General features: G+C 34.1%; 6 protein-coding genes across 6 annotated transcripts; 4 read left to right on the forward strand and 2 right to left on the reverse strand.

Annotated features, from left to right (window-relative positions):
• Positions 1 to 1,817: 1,817 nt before the first annotated feature.
• On the reverse strand, positions 1,818 to 2,236 carry Tsp_09113 (chlorate reductase subunit beta). Its single transcript, XM_003382224.1, has 3 exons — positions 2,144 to 2,236; positions 1,904 to 2,122; positions 1,818 to 1,877 (listed from the first exon to the last, which is right to left on the reverse strand). The coding sequence occupies exons 1-3, from the start codon at positions 2,234 to 2,236 to the stop codon at positions 1,818 to 1,820; spliced, it is 372 nt and encodes a 123-aa protein (XP_003382272.1).
• Positions 2,237 to 3,271: 1,035 nt separating this feature from the next.
• Positions 3,272 to 12,657, reverse strand: Tsp_09114 (putative ATP synthase F1, delta subunit). The gene is made up of 28 exons (XM_003382225.1): positions 12,606 to 12,657; positions 12,166 to 12,331; positions 11,733 to 12,084; positions 10,767 to 10,938; positions 10,497 to 10,690; positions 10,308 to 10,427; positions 10,079 to 10,253; positions 9,541 to 9,625; positions 9,267 to 9,477; positions 9,020 to 9,130; positions 8,529 to 8,617; positions 7,854 to 8,448; positions 7,584 to 7,697; positions 7,332 to 7,454; positions 7,114 to 7,264; positions 6,801 to 7,040; positions 6,486 to 6,734; positions 6,339 to 6,406; positions 5,961 to 6,099; positions 5,822 to 5,890; positions 5,657 to 5,766; positions 5,420 to 5,590; positions 5,224 to 5,363; positions 4,910 to 5,152; positions 4,178 to 4,391; positions 3,934 to 4,057; positions 3,732 to 3,862; positions 3,272 to 3,421 (listed from the first exon to the last, which is right to left on the reverse strand). Exons 1-28 carry the CDS (start codon positions 12,655 to 12,657, stop codon positions 3,272 to 3,274), a joined length of 4,758 nt encoding a protein of 1,585 aa, XP_003382273.1.
• Positions 12,658 to 13,476: 819 nt separating this feature from the next.
• On the forward strand, positions 13,477 to 14,525 carry Tsp_09115 (conserved hypothetical protein). The gene is made up of 4 exons (XM_003382226.1): positions 13,477 to 13,828; positions 13,866 to 13,932; positions 13,971 to 14,050; positions 14,104 to 14,525. Exons 1-4 carry the CDS (start codon positions 13,477 to 13,479, stop codon positions 14,523 to 14,525), a joined length of 921 nt encoding a protein of 306 aa, XP_003382274.1.
• Positions 14,526 to 14,703: 178 nt separating this feature from the next.
• Positions 14,704 to 15,255, forward strand: Tsp_09116 (conserved hypothetical protein). The gene is made up of 3 exons (XM_003382227.1): positions 14,704 to 14,753; positions 14,832 to 14,999; positions 15,123 to 15,255. The coding sequence occupies exons 1-3, from the start codon at positions 14,704 to 14,706 to the stop codon at positions 15,253 to 15,255; spliced, it is 351 nt and encodes a 116-aa protein (XP_003382275.1).
• A 77-nt stretch (positions 15,256 to 15,332) lies between these two features.
• On the forward strand, positions 15,333 to 16,460 carry Tsp_09117 (putative tRNA/rRNA methyltransferase). Its single transcript, XM_003382228.1, has 4 exons — positions 15,333 to 15,423; positions 15,727 to 15,888; positions 16,029 to 16,150; positions 16,275 to 16,460. Exons 1-4 carry the CDS (start codon positions 15,333 to 15,335, stop codon positions 16,458 to 16,460), a joined length of 561 nt encoding a protein of 186 aa, XP_003382276.1.
• Positions 16,461 to 16,591: 131 nt separating this feature from the next.
• On the forward strand, positions 16,592 to 20,327 carry Tsp_09118 (serine/threonine-protein phosphatase PP1). The gene is made up of 6 exons (XM_003382229.1): positions 16,592 to 17,465; positions 18,545 to 18,673; positions 18,784 to 18,989; positions 19,284 to 19,529; positions 19,877 to 20,005; positions 20,298 to 20,327. Exons 1-6 carry the CDS (start codon positions 16,592 to 16,594, stop codon positions 20,325 to 20,327), a joined length of 1,614 nt encoding a protein of 537 aa, XP_003382277.1.
• The last annotated feature ends 123 nt before the right edge of the window (positions 20,328 to 20,450 follow it).

Consider the following 20,450-nt stretch of genomic DNA (forward strand, 5'->3'; position numbering starts at 1 on the left):
GATAGGTAATCATTCCGAAAAAAACCATTACAAGAAGTAGGTTAAATAGTGATTTTATTTTTCGTAGCCAACGAGCACTAACAACAACAATAGTAAACAACATATCAGTGAACGACATTAACAAAGTGGTATCAGGGGGATTTCAAAATTACAAATTATTGTTTGTGGATAAAGATTGACGCTAAGGACAGCCGCTTTGTTTATTAAAGCTTGGAATATAAACTCTTATTTGCCAATATCTTTAAGCGTACATAGCAACAGACTACTGGCACCAGCTTACTCACCACAATGGCATGGATGGTAAAATCCTATTCATATCATTGAGGTACAACCTTGAATGTACCATCAGTACCCCAAGTTTTTACGGTTGCCATCAGTCTATATAGGCCAGGTGCTCATCTACCCGGTAGGTTTCAACGTGATCTTCACTATCGATCCCAGCCGGAACTTCTAAATCTGTCAACACTGCACCCCCGCAGCCTTCTTTATCCTATACCAAAATAAAGTAATTGTTAATAAGTAGGAACACATGCTGTACATTCAGCGCATACTTTTGAACATCTCCAATATTTCTGTTTGCGGGCACGTTTTAATTTATATATCCTGCCTGCCATACCACCGAATTGGACCAAATCCCGTAATGATTTGGTACAAGATGTAACTCAGGGTACTGAGCAATAACAAGGAACAGAATAGAAAATGATTCGAATAACTCTGGAACGGAAAGAACTGAACGCAAACGCAACACCAAAAGTGAAAATAAATTGTACAGTTTTGAATTTCATTTTAAATAACCATTTTGCAACAATATTTAGTTTTCATTTTATATTTTATCTACAATCGAAGATCAACTTCTGATATTCCTTGTAGCACTAATGCTTTTTGTTGATACTGACAGAATAAAATTAATCACACACAAATAGCGCACGAAGAACACGTTGTGACGCGGACGTCCACCATGAGCAGCTGTGCACAATTCATCATTTAGCTTTGTACTAAAATCGCCTTTATCAATTCATCTGATATGACAAAAGACGGGAAAAAATGCAGCACATTTATCAAACTCATAGAACAAAGCCGTATTATGTCTAACTGGCGGAAACAAGCGTTAAATGACTAGTAAGAAAAGGTGTAGAAATTAAACTATACCGGTAAAAAGAGTAAGAGTTGGGAGTGTTCAAAAGTATGTGCTGAATGTACTGAATGTGTTCTTTTTCATTAACAATCTGTTTGTTTCGGTATAGGACAAGAAGGGGTGCAAAGGCTCAGTATCCACCAACCTGGATGTAACACCTGTGCCTCTCATATGGAAGCATGCCCGGTGGATCCGCACTAGGCATACAAAATGGAAAAATGGCGGTTCTAAAAAAGCGAAGCGCGGAATAAACGAAACCCATCTTCGTCATATACGACGAGGAAGCCTCCGCCGCCTCTGCTGAGCCATCAACATCTTGCTATTTTCTGGTTTTTAAACGGGTAAAGTCCACGATATACAGCCACCGGTCAAAGCGCTACCCAAAACTGCCTGAACATTGTTGTCAGAACTTGCAAATCTCTGACGCATTCAGGACAACGAAGGCCAGTGAAGATTTTTTATTGTGGTAGTGTGCGTCAAAGCATATCCTGATCTTTTCGACGGCCGATAACATTAGACTACTGGCAGCCTTGAAAACCTGGGCCATGGATGGCACATTCAAAGTTGTACCTCAATGCTATCAACAGCTTTTTACCATCCATACCGTTGTGGCTGGTAAACTGGTCCCAGCAGTCTATTGTTTATGTACCGGCAAAGATATTGGCACTCACGGGTTCATTTTTCAAGCTTTAATAAACAAAGTGGCAGTTCTGGTGGTCGACCTTAATCCAGATACCATTATCTGTGATTTTGAAACAGCGTTCATACCTGCCATTCAGGGCCACTTTCCAAATACGCGGGTACAGGGCTGCTAATTCCACTTCTGCCAAGCGGTACATAGGAAAGTGAGTGAGCTGGGCTTAAAAACGAGATATCGAATCGAAGAAGAAACAAAAAAAGATAAAAATGCTCATTGCCACCGCTTTCCTCCATGTACCAGAAGTTGACACGGGCGTTACACTGCTTGAAGCAGGCACTACGGGTACCCTGGCAGCTTTATTTCATTACTTTAAGCAAGGGTGGATGACCGATGATAGACTGCCGTTTTGGAATGTACATAATGTAAACATTAGGACAAATAACCACTTGGAATGTTGGCATAATCAGTTCAACAAAAGAGCGGGAAAAGTCACGTCAGGTTTTATGAACTGCTCCAGCTCTTGATAGCAGAACAGGGTGTGGTGAACACGCTCATCAACCAGCTGCTATCAAGAAATCCTGCCGCTGGTTGCTTAAGACGGGTAAACCGTACTTATGCTGAGAAACAACGATGGATCATAAGATATACCGTATTGATTAATAATCCTAGATTGATGTTCTTCTTCCGCTTTGGATTATGGCTGACGATTTGAGTTTGGTTTTAAATATTCCAAATAACTATAATTCACTACACGAATGTAGAGTTCACCAGCTGAAACACACCAATGCTTGACAGATAGACATGGGATGGATTTTTGATTGACAAAAATGAAAAAAAATATTTTGCTCAAAATTTATTCTAATCTGAAGTTTCAGTAACTGCTCTGTTTACCAAAGTATAAACAAATGTGTTCGTAAATTCGTCACAAATCCATCAACTGGGTCACCCGCGGTGCCCAACAACAAATGATGGAATAATGTTTCTTTGCTATAAGGCAAAAATAATGCAAAGTTGCCGGCCAAAAGCACTGGATTTTGTGCCGATGGAAAGCTGCCAAACCAAACCGGTTTCAACATTTATTCATTAGCCACATATTTGCCGGCATTTAGCTGCCTCACAGTGAACAAGTGCGTGGCATTTTTGTACAGCGATACAATCATTTTAAACAAAGCGACTAGCCATGTGGCTTTCAGTGCAGTTCTTCACTTGTGATTCCCACAAGAGCCACGAAAGAAAAATTCAGTATAGGGTTGGCTTGCTGGTATCGGTGTTTCGCTTAGTTTGTAATTGCACTTGGCATCATAAAAGGTATAAAGAGAGCTCTAGAGCCTGGCTATTTAAGCCATGCTTTCAGAATCCAGATTTAGCTCGTTCAAAAAATTCAATTTTTTCTGTCCTCTCTTGTTAATTACAAAATAAGACCGAATGATTTGAAATTGTCCATTTTTTAATTAAACAAAAAGCTCACATTGTCAATACACTTCTTTGAATTCACATTATTCTTTACCGTAAACCTGAGCGTTTTTCAAATAAGTTATTGCAGCTTTAGCGACATTTTCTGCAGTGTCCAAAATAGTATCGTCTGGTACAGGCAGTTCTGTCAGCAGTTCACTCATCTGTACCACTTGCTTATCACTGAACAACTGCTGAAATATGGACAATAGTTTAAGTGCAATTTCTGTTCGACACTGTCTAAAATTGAAGTTTATCAAAAAAAAACAACTCTCAACATTCACATATTACGACTAACAACTGCAAAATATTGTCAGACGGAACAAAGCACAGCTTGGTGGCTAATTTCTTCAGTTTTCGTTTAGTTACTGCAGAGGATTTCGTCATCGATTCAACCTGATTCAAAAAATAAAAAAAAGAAACCAATAATACATAAAAAGAATGCAATGTTCAATGAATCCTACTTCAATATGATGAAATTACACCAAGATTAAATGTACGTACCTTACCGGGATCCATTTTCATCAATTCGATCGCTTCAAAATATATTTCTCCCAGAAAATGCCATTCGGAAATGCTAGAGGAATGTTTTTCCAGTGTCAATTTTTTAATGTTCAACAATTCATCGAATTTTCCTAAACAAAAAAAATTAAAACTTTCTTACATATCAATCACAGCACAAAAATCACTTGAAGCAAAACCATACCCTCGAGAAACAGTTTTGGACCAATGTGTTCTGTGAACAGTTGATGCGCCATGTTATAGTTGCACGCTTTCAATTGCCATTTAAATTCAGCCCAGAAATCCTCTTCTGCATGTGCTCTTAATGCCTGCAAGAATGTTCGTGGTCAAACAAAAAGAAAAAAGTAAAAACATGAATGCGCTGAAACCATAGAACTGAAAAGCCATTTCTCTGGAATACCAATGGCTTTCACCAGAAAGGACCAAACCTCTTCGTCAGCGCTAAATCCACGGTAAGCAATCATTCTCTGTATGGCAGTTATTCTTGTTTTCGAGTCTGCAATATGGGAAAGGACAAAAATAGCCCAATGCCAAAGACCAAGCTCTTCTAACTGAGCAGCATAAGCGCAGTGCAAAGCATTCAACTGTTCATTCGAAACATTCGTATAACCAACTGCATGCAAAATTGTCCAAAGATGCCAACTGAAGTAACAGAAAAAAAGTTATTAAAAAAATTTCAAATAAACCTCAAAATTCAAAATAACGTCATTTAATTTATCATAAACCGCACATCAGACTGGCTGAACAACATTTATATTTACCAATGAAACAATAATAACTGTTCAATTTAAAATTTCAAAATCAACTAAACAACAACTCACTTTATTTCATCTGAAAACAATTTCATTAATCCAGCAAACGTCTTGTAATTTATTCATGTAAAATTCATTAATTTCTTTTTTTTCTTACCTGACTGAATGTTAACATAGAATAACATGCCAAATAAATCATATATACAGTAACACTACTGCGCAGAATTGGGAAAGAATATTAGAAGGAGAATTAAATTCAAAAAGGGATCAACGAAAAAAGCTTGTACACTTTGAATATTCAACCGAACGTTTTTCTTAGAAAATTTCACTTTACAACAAAGTATGTAGAATATATTTGAAATTCAATTAAAAATTCAACATATAAAGACACTTCAATTTCCCTCATACCTCAAATGGTAATCCAATGGATCTTCTGACCACGTAGAGTTATTCAGTACACTTTCCAGTGAATGCTTCGTGTTGACAAAAAGCATCAACAAGTGATACAAAATGTCTGTTGCTACACAGTCTGAACTACTGTTGTACAAGTAGAGTGGAGAAGGCTTCGGAACGGAAAATTTCTCATGTTCCCAAAACTCACTGTAATGTTTCAGCGCATTTTCGACAGATATTGCACCCCCATCGTAGTACCTGAAAATGACAATTGCATGTATTATTTAAAAAAAGAAAAAAGAAAAAAAAACAGCTAGAAATCTTCACACCAAAGAAAAAATGCAAATGCTGACAACCAATGAACATTGTGAAGTACGTCAATTACTCGGTTACCACTGCGACGCCACGTCACCTGACCAGCGATCAACAAATATAATTTGAAAATTTTCGGATTTATAAAATTATCAACCTAAATAATATTTGAACAAAGTACTACTAATGATGAAATAGTTCTATATATAATACTTTAGATACGGTCCATGCTTGCAGCTGATCAAGCATCAATTTGCGAGATTCGTCAGCAAGAGTTGCTTGACTAAGCAACGTAGATAATCGATAACACTTTTCAGATTGGCAAAGTTCAACAGCCTCATCAATGCTACCTTTGATTAGCAATAAAAATATCTCATCAAAAATCTGAAACATGACAATAAAAATTAAAAATACAACAGCATAACTAACTGTAAATGAAAAATCTCAAACCTGAAAATCGTCGTTAAGTTCATGATTAAAAATGTATCGTCCACTGCGATTTATTAGCCAATCAGATAATTTCTGCAAATCGATTACATCTTTCAAATCATCATCACTTTCTAAAAGAACAAATAAATCAATTGTCCATTTAGAACAGATCAAAGTAGAGCTTACCAGGTCGAGGTTCCCAAAGCGCTTTGCAAAGCAGCACTGCATCCCGGCAGAGTTCAACATCTGGACAATCTGAGAACATTTCGCACATGGAACAATGTTATAAAAAGAAAAAAAATCAAATTTCATCAACTACTACTACTTTTAGTTTGGTCTTTTAAAATTTCATCGTACGCGACAATTAGCTTCACAGCATCGACAGGCGAAAAAAATGGAGACGAATCTTTATCCAATCTTTCGCTTAGATCGAAGCAGCATTTGAGCAACATTTTCAGAACATTCTGAAAATGGATAACTTTTAGAAGAGCGTTTGAAAAAATACAATCATATATTATTACAAAATAACTGTCAAAAAGGAAACATTTGAGCATTATGCAAAAACAAATGCATATCCCTAATGACAATTTTTTGCAATCTGTTGCAACTAAGTTAGCAGTGTTTTTTTCTTATTTTTTTGTTTAATAATAAATAATTAACAAAAGTGTAAAATTTATGCGCAAAATTCAATATGTATACTTACTTTAAACGCTTCATCGTCACGTTTGGTTTTCATTTGCAAACGTGTAATGGTCGACATGGTATTACTACCTGAAAATAAGAACAACAACAACAACAACGTTTCCTGAGAAATAAATCAATACAAATAGCATAATAATAATAATAATACAAGAGGAATATGAGACTCTGTTGCAATGCCATCCTATTCGACATTCGTTGGACAATTGTCTGTGGTGCAGTTTAGCTGGCAAGTGATTCAAAATGGGAGATTTTTGAGGTGGAATAAATTCCACATTAAATTGAACTGCAGTTGTTTCAGATTCATCGGAAATACAGACATCGTCAGGCTTCTTTTTGGTCTCGGCTAAAATTGCTGCTTCTTTACTTTTTTCATCTTTTCCACCAATATCTGTCTCATCTATACAGAGAAAAATAAACAAAACTGTTCATATATTTTCTTTTATTCACCATCAAAGTAACTGACCAATCATCAACATGCTGCTTTCGTATAGGTCGGTTAAAGATGGCAATTGATTAACTTTTTCTTCTTTTTTCATTGAAATGCGTCCAGTTTTCAAAATTGGTAAACCAATACCGCAATCAACTCCTTTCAAAAGTTTCTCACTACTTGCCAATGCTAATCTTATGCTAGAGTGGGTAATATTTTTTGACTGGTTAGTTTTCAACCGTTCTGCGACCACTCCTTCCGCACCATCAGCAGCACCTGTACAAACATACAGAAATATATCGAGAAGAAAAACTTTAAAAATAACAACCAATAATGAGATATTTTTTACTGATATTGCTCTGTTCGATTGTTTTCTTTTTAGCTGTAGATTCCGACGTGATTTTTCCATTAGCAGAAATGGAAGACGATTTCGGACTTTCAGCGCCCAATTTCACAACAGACGATACCGTTGTACAAATACTATTCGCTTTGGGATGAGGCTAGAAATTAAACAAAAATTTTCTCTTTTAAATTTCACTCTTCCATTTTGAAAATTCTACATCAAACCGATTTATCTTTCGTTTCTTTCTTTTCGACAATTTTTTCTTCCGACTGCTTTGAAAGTGGTCCCCCATTTTCTTCAGCTTCATCCGAATCATCGTCCAATCCATATTTTGAAAAATGCTTCACCTTGAATAAGACAAAAAATGTAGAAATAGAAACAATTTCCAAATTCATATTCTTCTTCCTCCCAACATCAACAACGGGATCAAGAAGAAAAAGAAGAAGAAGAAGAAGAAATATCATGCTCGCGCTTACTTCAAAAATCCAAGAACCAGTAGTTGGAGCATAACTGACAAATTTCGCGTTCATTTTTTCACACGCCCGTTTCAACTTTTCCTCATAACCAAGATGTTCCAATCGTTTAGCATCCTGAAATCAGTTTTTTTTTTCAAATAAATAAAACAATTTTGTCAGTCAAATGAAATTTTAAACTTTGACGATGAAACGATGAAAAAAATAATTATTTCCAAATATTATTAATTTTACTTTGATTGGTTCTTGACGAGTTTTGTCATTGGGCCAGACACGTTCCAATGTGATTATAGCAGCCCGATTCAAGCCCTGACCTATTGGTGGCTTGGACGAGGCGTCCGGATAGACGGTCACTTCCTTCAGTTCAAAGAAGACGAGCTTGTCCAAATTGAGATCGGTCAAATTCAACGGTCCTCGCCAAACAATTTTCCCATATCCATGTCGACCAACTTCGAAACGGTCAACAACGCACTCGCCCGAGCGTGTCATTTTCGACGCCAGTTCGTCCAAATTTGGCGTGAAATAATAATCCGAACGTGTTGATGTGATTTTCAAGCCTTTCTTGTTGAATAATTTCACTCCTGTCGACGACGTTCCACTGTCGTTCAGGTCGACAACGTTGGTCGACGCTGACGTTGAATAATTATTCTTATCCGACATTTTGCTTTCAATTCCACTTCTACTAGGACCACCACTGGAGGCGATGTGGTCGTATTCAGAAACTTCAACCGTTCCATTTATCGAAAAATCCGACGACTTGGTAATGCTTGGACTGCTGTTCGATTTGGCTTTTCGATCTCTGGATGTATTATTATTGATCAGTGAAACGGCCGCGCTTTCATTGTCTGCATGGGAACCGTTGCTCAAACTGAAAATCCATTTATCATCAATTATATGAAAAACAAAATTATCCAATTGTATAAATTTTCTTCATTTTATATTTTTTACTTCGATCCCTCATCTATTGACGTAATTGGCTTCGCATTATCGAAAAATGATAATTCCGGTAGAAACGGGGTACAATTCGTATTGGAACACTAAAATTATCACTGCTTTATCAAAGAAAAAAAAACAGAATTTTCATCATTTCTTACTCTTATTTCAAATAAATTATCATTGTCAACAAAATAATTTTTATTAACCACACACACTGCACGTACATTTTAAAAATAACACTAATAAACAACAATTCAGGCAATCGAAAATTTATAAAAATAAAACAGTTAGTAAATATGAAATGAACGGTCAACACAATTTAAACAAGCAGATGACAAAGTAAATTGGAAACTAATAACGCACATGTATATATAAATAGAAAATTCTTTTACAATAAATAATGATGCTATCATGAACAGAAAATACAAATTTCTCAAATCAATTAACTAATAGAATGGCAAATTAGCTGTCTTGTTTATTCGGCAAATGAATAATCATTTTACCTGAACACGTTTCTTCAGCACGAGCTTTTTTATCCTGTCCCTTGGTACAAAACCATCATGCGAACCGCTCACCACTTCTTCGTCCAAATCATCAACCAGTGCTGCCAAGCTCTTAAGTGAAAAGAATATTAAAAAATAAAAAGAAAATAATGCACAAATTAAAAAAAAAACATGCCTTAGCTTGTCGACTGCTAGCTTGCAAGCGGTCCATGATTGGTTTTGTAGGTATGCGTGGTGATGACCGAACCGGAGGTAGCATGACCGTTTCCGGTACTACTCTAGACAAAGTGGATAAATCCAAAGCTTTGCGCATCTGCAGTGGATCTGTTGGATTTTTCAATAACTCCGAATGAGATTCGGTTAATTTCAACAACGGACTTTCGCCGTACGGTGAATTTGCCATCGCTTGCAACTGAGAACGAACCAAATTTTCTTGCGCTGCCAGAACATTCGGATCACTGGAATTGCAAACAAAAAAAAATATCGATCAAGATATATTATTTCAAATCAAACATGCTTACGTTCCAATGGGCACAACGTAATTTGTATTAAGACCTGCACTTTGCTGTGCAACTCCGGGAAAAGAAGAACTGCTCAATGCATTTGCTTTAAAAAATATACAACAGACTATTTTTATTTCAAAAAAAATATGTAAATATGAAAAACTTTTACCAACCTGGGACAGAAGAAGAAAAAAAAGATAGCGTCGGCTTGGTGTTAGCTGGAGCACCGAATAAATTTCCAGCAATAGTACTCGAAGGTTGGCTGCTGCCAAATAATCCACTGCCCGAGAACAGTGATGGCTGTCCAAAAGCTGTCCCAAACAATGACTTTTGTTGTTGCTGTTGTTGCTGCTGCTGTTGCTGTTGTTGCTGTTGCTGCTGTTGCTGTTGCTGCTGTTGTTGTTGCTGCTGCTGCTGTTGCTGTTGCAGTGACGTTATTCCACCAAATAAACTTGGTTGTGCTAAAAATATTCACGTGAAAAATTAAAGTTCAAGAAAAAATAAACGCTTAACGCTGGCGGGTCAATCAGTCCAAGACAAACACGTGCAAGCTTACAAGTGGGCTGAGGAAAGCCCAATGTTGATGTGCCAAAAGTAGGAAAAAGTGATGCTGCTGTAGTAGTAGCTGTTTTATTTCCAAACAGACTACCACCAAACAAAGATGCCGTAGTAGCAGGCACCGCAGGCACAGCTCCAAATGGTGTCTGCTGCGTCTGTCCAAAAATGTTCGCCTTAATAATAAAGCATAAGCCGAGTGTCATCCCTTCAATCGATGATTAAATTACTTGAGTTGCTGCAGGTTGAGATTGCAGCTGAGGTTGTCCAAACAGAGATGTCTGGCCAAATATAGATCCAACTGTAGTTGCTGTACTAGTCGCTCCCAAAGCAGGTTGTCCAAAAATGCCCTAATAATAAATGTTGAAAATGAATAAAATATTTTCACATGCCAACAAATGCTTGTTGCAAAAATAAACCTGCTGTGGCTGTTGTGGTTGCGTTTGACCGAACAATCCTCCTGTTGGGGCAGCTGTATTAAAGCTGAAAACTGACGTTGTCGTAGCCGGCGTGCTACTGAATAATGAAGAACCAAAAATATTAGTAGTCTGTTGAGCAGTAGTAGCCGTTTGACCAAACAAGCCAGTGGATGGCTGTGATGCACCAAATGTACCTTAAAACCGATGAATGCTTTATTGAAACAAACAGACGAACATCATAACAACACGGTCACCACGCATTTGCCTTACTTGTTCCAAACAACGGTTTTGCTTGATTACCAAAAAGAGAAGGAGCTGAGCTCGCTTGAGCTGGTGTAGTTGAAAACAGTGAGCCAGCATTACTCTGTGGAGCGCCAAATCCAAATGTAGCCGCCGCAACTGGGCCTTTACGGTTTGCCAAATAATCTTCAACTCTAAGTTCCTAATTACATAATACTGTTATAATTACAGGTAAAAAAATTAAATTTAGAAGAATAAATTTAAATTCGGTACAAAATAAATAAAAACAAAACTACACACGTTAATATATATATATATATATATCAAAATAAATTATCATAATGAAAGCTCATTTGAAAAATTAAGAAAAATGTAAAAAAAATATTTCCTTCATTTTTCCTTATATATTACTTCTTCATGCATACTTTATTTACAGATAAATATTCAGAAAATAATTCATAATTGCAAACCTCTACACCACGTAAATGACATTTTAGTTAAAATTCTGCGTTTAAAATTTTAAATATTAACTATCAATAAAAATTAAAAAAATATTAGTACACCAACAGTTACATTTTATATGTAAAACCAACTGTCTATTGCTTCAATCAACTTCAAAAAAAACTTTTTTTGATTTTCCAAGTACTTCCGCTTGAAAAATTTGTTACATTTTACATAAATTTACATACGCTAAATATAAAGCAATACTTTAAAACATGTTTATGAACATTAAAAAAAATACTCTGAGGATCAATTCCGACTAAACTGATAATAATTATTTTCGAATTAAAACATCGCAAATTAATAATAAATAAATTTTACAGATTTAATACAAAAAATAAATGCAACTGTTTAAATTTATCTATGTAATAAATCTTAGAATTTTCAAAACGAAATTGAAAATAAACTTCATCATCAAAGCATACTGTAATTCATCTAATGTGAACAACAACATATAGTATGACGATAATAAACAGAGTAATATACGAATTTTACCTCAAAACTTTTCCCTTCATAATGTTTCATTCCAGTTATGCACTGAAGTTTTGTACTTATAGCAGTTTGTATGTTATTCCTCATCATTGTGTCGCTACCAACAACTGGTTCAAATTTCACTGTTGTACCACTAGCAGTTGTAGTCGAACCAAACAACGATGAACTAGTTGTAGCTGGTGCACCAAAGATGTTGGTCGCCGCCGCTGGCTGTCCTGCTGGTTGCCCAAATATTGAAGTCGTTCCAACAGTGCCTAATATTACAAAAAATGAAAATTCCTTATAAACAAAATCGCTGTAATTACCGAATGTTGATGGCGCTGAAGCTCCAAACAATGGTTTATTTTGAGTAGAACTGAAAATGGACGATGCTTGTGCACAAAATGTAGGAGCTAAAATATCAATCGAAAGAAATTAAATAATATTAATATTTCACATACTTGTCCCAAAAAGCGATCCCTGAGTAGTAGCTGTAGATCCAAACAATCCTGTACCCGTGGAAGCCGGAGCAGTGCCAAATAAGCCAGTTGCTTGCGTAGCTGGTGTTGGAGCACCAAATAGGCCAGTAGTTTGCTGCTGACCAAACGGTGCATTAAACGAGCCTGAAATATTTTTCGGTGAATTTCTCTAATTTAGAAGGAAACATTTTTCTTCAAATCAAATTCTCAACATATCGAATGATTAGGATGTTTATATTCGCACCTTATATGAAGTAAAAGCATGCATAGAAACAAATATGAATGAAAATTTATAAAATAATTAGAAGAACCACACACTTCGAAAAATTAAACGTCAACTGACAAATCTATACACAAACAACCTTAACAATATAAATGGAATTATCAAGGAAGTCAGTTGTTATTCAAACAGGCTTACCTGCGCCGGTTCCAAAGCCGGTTGTACCAAATGTTGGTTGATTTCCAAACATTATTTTAACGTAATGAAGTCCACAATTAAATAAAGTATTATTACGTCAACTTGAAATGTTGATCCGAGTATACTTTTGATATTGACAATCAGGTACAGTAAGGAAGAATAACAATTAATTTCAATTTTCTAATGCTCTATTTCTTTTTATTGATCAGAAAATGATCAATAAAAATTATTTTATGCATTTAAAATTACCTTAGTTTTATAAATTAATAAATAAATTGTTGTTTTGATTTAAATTTTAAATATTTTAAAGCTATTTATGATATTGGATTAATAAACATTATCTTAAACACAAAACGTTCATCAATAACATTTTATTATTTTATTATATTATATTATATAATCCTATATGATCCTAATGATTTTTTCTTATTTTGAAAAAAACTGAACAAAAAATTAATAAAAACGGATTTAAAAATTTTAAACAATTTCCGAGTATTACAATATGAATGTTTGCGTTAAATTTTTGCTTTAATTACTACTACAAAAATTATTATTTTGTTATTACTACTTAGCAGATGTTTTAATGCAAAATGCAAATAAATTTTATACCTATACATCTTTTTATAATTACAGTACGCTTGCACGAATTATAATTTTAAAAAAATGCATGCTTATGGTAACTGAATTGTGTCACATAACTCTTGTTAACTGGTATTAAGCACTGTTATATTGCAAATGTTTAATATTTCATTAATGAATCAAATATTTACTGAATCACAGATTAGTGAAATAATATTCTTTTGAAGCATTTGGAAAATTTTAGGTAACGTAAGGCATGTTTACAATATCGTAAAAAGCATCTTTTCATAATATGACAGTCTCTTCACCATATACTTTGATTTGCGGCGCTTTTGCCGGATGGGTTGTCGATATGGTATTGCATCCGCTGGATACAATAAAAACTCGCTTACAGTCATCTTCTGGATTCAAATCTAGTGGTGGATTTTCATCAGTTTATGCCGGCATTCCTTCTGTAGCAGTTGGATCAGCTCCAAGTTCGGCTCTTTTTTTCTTCACATACGAGCAGTCCAAGCAGTCAGTTTCCAAACATATTCACAACGACTTTATTGTTCATATGCTATCTGCTGCTTTTGGAGAAACAGTGGCTTGCTTTGTTCGAGTTCCTACTGAAGTATTCAAACAAAATTTACAGACAAATCCGCGTATTTATTTAAGAAATATTTTCAATTCAATTATCAGTAAACATGGTTTTGCTGGTTTTTATCGTGGTTTCGGTTCCACTTTATGCAGAGATATTCCCTTCTCAGTAATACAGTTTCCACTTTGGGAATATTTTAAATTCAGAATGAGTAATGGAAAACCAGAAAACTTATATCCATGGGAATGTGCTGCTTGTGGATCAGTTGCTGGTGCTACTGCCGCAGGTATTTGTCAAGAAATTGAGTAAAATGCTCATGAATGAATGTATTTATTCCAGGTATAACCACCCCCCTGGATGTTGCTAAAACGAGAATCATGCTTTCTGTGAAATTAGGTCGAAGCAATTATTCAGTTATTTCTACACTGATGGATATATGGGAAAACAAAGGCATCCGGGGATTGTTTGCTGGCTGCGTGCCACGCGTTGCTTGGCTATCAATAGGAGGCTTTGTTTTTTTTGGAGCTTACGAATTTATTAAAGGTTTTCTTTCGCTTACTCTGCCATTTAGTATAACAGGAGTGGAAAGTGAAGAGCTGTTTCGAACCACTGTAAGCGACGCGATAGCTAAGCTACTTTACAAAGAGGGAATTATATCACAGAGTCCTGTAACGTTTGATGAACGGATAGCAGAAGCTAAAGAGAATGGGTTGCGACGAAAAAATCGAAAATCTAATGATTATTTTGACGGAAATCAATGAAAATAATTATGCAAACTATGAAAAATTAAAATTCCCTTCAATGCATATATGTTATTGTGATGGTCAAATGTCAGACTGATTGCAAGTCACATCGTTTATAGTGTATTTCCATTTGTGAATAATGATTATTTTTATAAAATTATTTGCTTAAATATGAAAAAAAATTTTAGCTTGAAAAATGCTTGGAAATATTCCACATTTTGTATTTGTTGTTCGTCATTTAACCAAGTCAGTGATTTTCGGAACGAAGTAAACCTGCACCGTGTACAATTCATTTTTATATTTAACGTTTTTTTTGCATTTCAGTAAACTTTTTCGTTTTCCTAAACGAATAATAAAGACAGCTGGAGAGGATGATCATTTAATTTTTCGTCCTTCAATTGCGGAGAAACGCAAAAGACGAATCTTGCGAGCTCCATACCTTGAAACAAACGTAAAAGTGGAAACCAACACCAAACACATCGCTGAGCAACAGTTATTCAAGGATCCAAGTGGAAAAATTTCTTGGCGAAACTTGAATGTTAAATCTGATATACTGATGTAAAACAATAATAATTAATATTTTCATCAAGTGTATTTGTTAATTTCTTTTCTCAGCGAAAAAATAAGAACAATGCGTAATCGGCAAAGACGAAAGATAGCAAATACTATTTTATTGGAAGGTAAGAATCTGATCATGGAAGCTGTTGCCGCTGGAATTCAGTTACAGCACGTTTTATTTTGCGAGTAAAGTCGTGTTATTTATTTAACTCGATTAATAAGTGCAATTTTTATTTTAATGTGCAAAGTTTGAAAGTGTTAGAAAATATGCCTTTGCCTGATGAAGTGGATAAAGTGCGAATAAGTACTCATAGAATGAATACATGGTCTTTGTTGGATTCGCCTCCTGGAATTATGGGTATGCATAATTTTGTTTATTGGTTATTCTGAATGAGTCTGAAATTGGATGTGATTAGATTGAGAGAAATTTGATTCATTTTAAAGAAAGGAATTGGAAATGAATTTTTCTTTTTAAGATGTAAATACAAAAAATATGTAGATTTAAAATTGTATTGATAAGTTAGTCTGTTAAAAACTGTGATGCATTGCTGTGAAAGTGGCAAGTGATGAATGAGATAAAACGCAGTGGTAATTTTTTATCTATTTTACTACTAGTCCTTCATCGAAGTATGTATATGCAACGCATTTCTTGTTTTTGTAGCAGTTGCTAAGAAGCCGACTTATGAGGAAATATCGAAGAGTAAAAATTCGCATATTTTGCCGTTGACCGTTATTTGCGATGGTTTGAAAGATCCTGGAAATGTGGGATCTTTGATTCGTTCTCTTGCCGCCATGGGATGCAGACGAATTTTGGCGGTTACAGGTAATATTTTTAAACTTTTATTAATTTTATATCTAATTTATAATGATTTAATGTTTTATTTATTCTAATATTTAATATTTTCAAAATGAATATTTGAATTTTTTAACACTTTATAAAATTTAAAATATTAAACTTTTAAGGATGTTGCTATTTTTGGGAAGTGAAAGTGTTGCGCAGCGCTTCGGGTGCACATTTCTACATTCCTGTTTATGAGGACATTTCCTGGAATCGCATGTTAGATTATTTACCGCATGATTTTTTCGTAAAATTTTTTGCTTTCATGTTTTACTTTTGAAATTCAGTTTTCTTCTTTATAGCTTTATTTGGCTGATTCAAATGTGAAGAATCAGAAAAATGAAGAATCTTTATTAACAATTCGTTTTCAGAGAGATACGGAAATTGTACTAGTTGTCGGCAGCGAACGGACTGGGCTTAGTGAACAGGCATTGCGCTTTGGCGAACAGCATGCGGGCAAGCGTTTACATATTCCAATGACTAATGATAAGTTTTGTTTAAATTCTGCAGTCGCAGCTACTCTAATTGCGTTTGAAATTCGTAAACAGATGTCATAATTAATTGCAAATCTATTAAAATTATACAATCAGAAATGTAGAAATGGATGTTTTGTTAAAATTGTGCACTTACGAAATACTTTACAAACAAAATTTTACTTTGTTTTCAAATATCAGCAGTCGTACTGTAGATGACCAAAGATTGGCAAGTTGTACTACCGAAGAAGTATTGGAATAATGTTGTAGAAGTGGATGAATTTTACGCAATTGAACTTGATGATGCAAAACTTGTATCTTCATACGTGCAAGCATTCAGTGAACTATGGCCAATTTATTCATATAAGCATTTGAAGCGAGTTCGTGGAACGCAGCCATTTACTATCTTACTGGCACCGGTAGGTGAAACGGATGAAAATAAACTATCAAAGGCAGAATGCTTTTCTGATTTGGCAAAGTTGAAATTATTGAAAATCAATGTACCAAAATATCCGCCATTGACTCGATCTCAATACGAAGCAGCAATGCTAATATGGCCTGTAGCTTTTCATCCAAATAAAAGAATAGCAAATTTGATGGATTTGTCCATTTTTTCCAATGCAGATGTGTTTAATGCGGATCGTTACATGCGAATGTGCATTGATAGTGCTAAAAAGGTGAAGGGACAAGTTGGAGTGGGCTGTGCAATTGTGGAACCAAAAACGGGCACTGTCATCTCAGTGGCTAACAACAGTTTGGCGTCGGAAAACCCCATACAGCATGCTGTGATGTGTGCTATTGATCTGGTGGCTGAGTTTCAAGGTGGCAAGCCATTGTCGAGGCAGTGCAGTGGTGTTTTGCATGCCGAAAAAGACCAGCTATCTCCAGATAGCGGTTCGTGCTTTTATCTTTGTACAGGATTTGATTGTTACGTGACAAGAGAGCCATGCGCAATGTGTTCAATGGCATTGTTGCATTCGAGAATAAGACGAGTTTTTTATGGATATCCTGTGAATCATGGCGCTCTTGGTTCAGCAGCTATGATTCATATGCTAAAATCGTCAAATCATCGATTCGACGTGTTCAAAGGTATTTTAGCTGACGAATGCCTTCAATTGGAAGTTGCCGAAAAAACAAGTGAAGTTTAATTTCAATTTTCATGATGCATTTTAATAAAATAATTTTATGCTAATTGTTGGTTTTTTTTACATTTCGTATTCACGTAATACAAATAAATTTAGTTGCATAGTTCAACAGTGAGTTATTTGCTGCAGCTAATAAGTGAAAATGATTCTGAGGTGATTTGAAATTTAAACAGATATTCTGTAAATGGTTTATTATGTATTTTAAGATGACATAGTGAATTATTGAATAAGTTATTTTTATATTTTATTTAAACTTAAGCATTGTTTAGTAATTTTTTTAATTCAGTGAATGTGCAATTGGTTATTTACTTAAGCTGTGTGAATTACAATAATAAGCAGTTCATGAGATCTGTTATGATTATGACCATGAATTTTTGTCGCATGAATTAAAACAATATTTTTTCTCAAAAAAAGATTAATTTGAAGTGAATTAAACAAAAACTTTGAAAAGAAATATTATCACAAGTGAGCAGTTTTTTATAATTGAATGTTGTTGCGATTTTTGAGAATATTTTAGAAAGTTTCTACTTTTAATATTGTTGTTAATTTTGGAAAGATGTTTATTCTATGCTATCAAATAATATCTATCTTCAATAGTTAATGCTTTTGTTTGCTTGATGGTAAAAGAAATTCGAAGAATGTAAAATTTTTGAAAAAAGAAAATGAACATAATAAATTTCAGTTTAAAATTAATTTAACGACTTTGAAGTTTGTTATATTGTTTGTTAACTTTAAAGCTATTTAAAGTAGTTTAATTAAAATGCAGATAATTTAAAGTTTAAATTTCAATTTTAAATTTATTCTTATTCTTATTAGAATTATTATTGACTGTTTTGAATTTTTTTGTTGAGAGCAAGCAGGCTTGTTTGTTTTTGAGTTTGTGATTTTGTATTTCATTTGTGATGTCGAGTGAAAAAATTGACAATGCTCAAAAGAAGCTGGATAATTATGCAAAAATTTTGGATCAATTGAAAAGTGCCGAAAAAAGTTATCGTTTTTCAATTACGGAACCAATGATTGCAGAAATATTGGAAGATGTTATTAAAATACTGGCAAAAGATGCGACACTTTTGGAATTGGAAGCTCCTTTGATAATTGTTGGTGATTTGCGTGGCAATTTTCACACGTTGCTTCATATTTTTGTCAAATTTGGTTGGCCTCCAACAACTCGTTATTTATTTCTGGGCAATTATTAATTTTTTTGCAATTTTCATATAAACATGATTGTTGTTGTTGCTGTCAGTAATTATTTTCATTTTCAGGCAACATTTATGGTGATTTAAGTCATTTCAATCTTCGAACAGTAGCTTTGATTTCATTGTTGAAAATTTTTCACTGCGATGCAATATTTCTACTACGGGGAAATTTCGAATCGTCCGTATCAATTTATTTACCCGGTGTTTCAAAAGAGGCAGACGATGATGATGATGCGTACAATTTTAGCTCTCTATTTTCGCTCCATCTACAGGTGCATATATAATATGTGTGTTTTATTTTTGATCATTCAATTTGCTCAGTTTGAGATATTGAACAAAAATTCATCAGCAATTTATTTATTTATTTATTTATTTATTTATTACAATTTTTTCCATTGATCTCAATTGTGAAATTGGATTTGCGAATAATTTTCAATTGCACAAAGTCGTATTGCTTATTATAATTGTTTGATGAAGGGGTTTTTTGTAATTTTTTGAAATATTCGAAGTTGCTTTTTAAAAATGTTTTAATTAAATGATTTCTCTTGTTTTTTTTTGAATTTCAGGAAATGTTTCACCACCTTCCGTTGGCAGCTGTGATCATGTCTCGTATATTTTGTGTGCACAGCGGCATTTCACCGATGTTGGTTGATTTTGATCAAATTCGATCGCTTCAACGTCCGTTGAATGTACCAAAAATTGGCTTGATTGTTGACTTGCTCAATGCTGAACCGAAATCGAGCATACAAGGTTATGTATTCAATGAAAACTCGAACTCGAATATTAACAATTTAATATTCGGCGAAAATGTGGTGGAACAATTTTGCAACGATTTTGCAATCGATCGGATCATTCGGGGACACGAGGTGATGATGATGATGATGATAATGTTTTTTTCTTTTATTTTCTCCCCATTTATCGCTTTTACATTATTTAAATTATCCAATTGAAATTAATTGAAAATAATTGGTATTTTATAAAATTTAAATTTAAAAACTTCTGAAAAAATCACACGCACACCACACACACACACACACGAAGAGGGCTATTTAATGTAAATTTTGCTGTTGTTGAAAATAATCTTTTTATTTATTTATTTCAATTTTAAATTTGAAAAAACTCATATCTAACTTTAATTTTGAAAATAATTTTCATTCAGAACGTCGAGAAGGGTTATGCATTTTTTGCTGAAGAAAAAATGCTGTCAATATTCAGTTGTCTGAATTATGAAGATAACAATGAAGCGGCAGTGGTGGAAATTTATCCAACCCTGGAAATTCAAATTAACGTATATTCATTTATTATTATTATTTAATTTCTTTTATTTGTTCATTTTACAATCTGTAAAACAAATTGTAGATTTTTCGGCAATCAGAATCGCCGTCTATGTGAGTGTTGGTTGCACTGACGAAAATGGAACAACTGTTCAAATTTTTCTTGTGAATGGAAAAAAATTGTTCCATCAATTATTGTAATTAATTTCCAATTACCCATATTTTTTTGTTTTTTAATTTATAAGAAACTAGAAAATTTGGAAATTTTATTATTCTTTTCGAATAATTTCGAATAATTAATTTCAGTATATTGTTCAGTGTATTTTTTTACTATGAGGAGAAAAAATAATTATTTTCATTTTTCAAATTTGACAAACTGAATATTTTCAAAAACAAACAACACAAGCAAAGAATCGGCTATTGTTGTTTGTTATTCATGCAAGCCGTTGTCAGCATTTG

The sequence above is a fragment of the Trichinella spiralis genome (genome assembly GCF_000181795.1).
Source record: "Trichinella spiralis strain ISS 195 chromosome Unknown Scfld1, whole genome shotgun sequence".
NCBI lineage: Eukaryota > Metazoa > Nematoda > Enoplea > Trichinellida > Trichinellidae > Trichinella > Trichinella spiralis.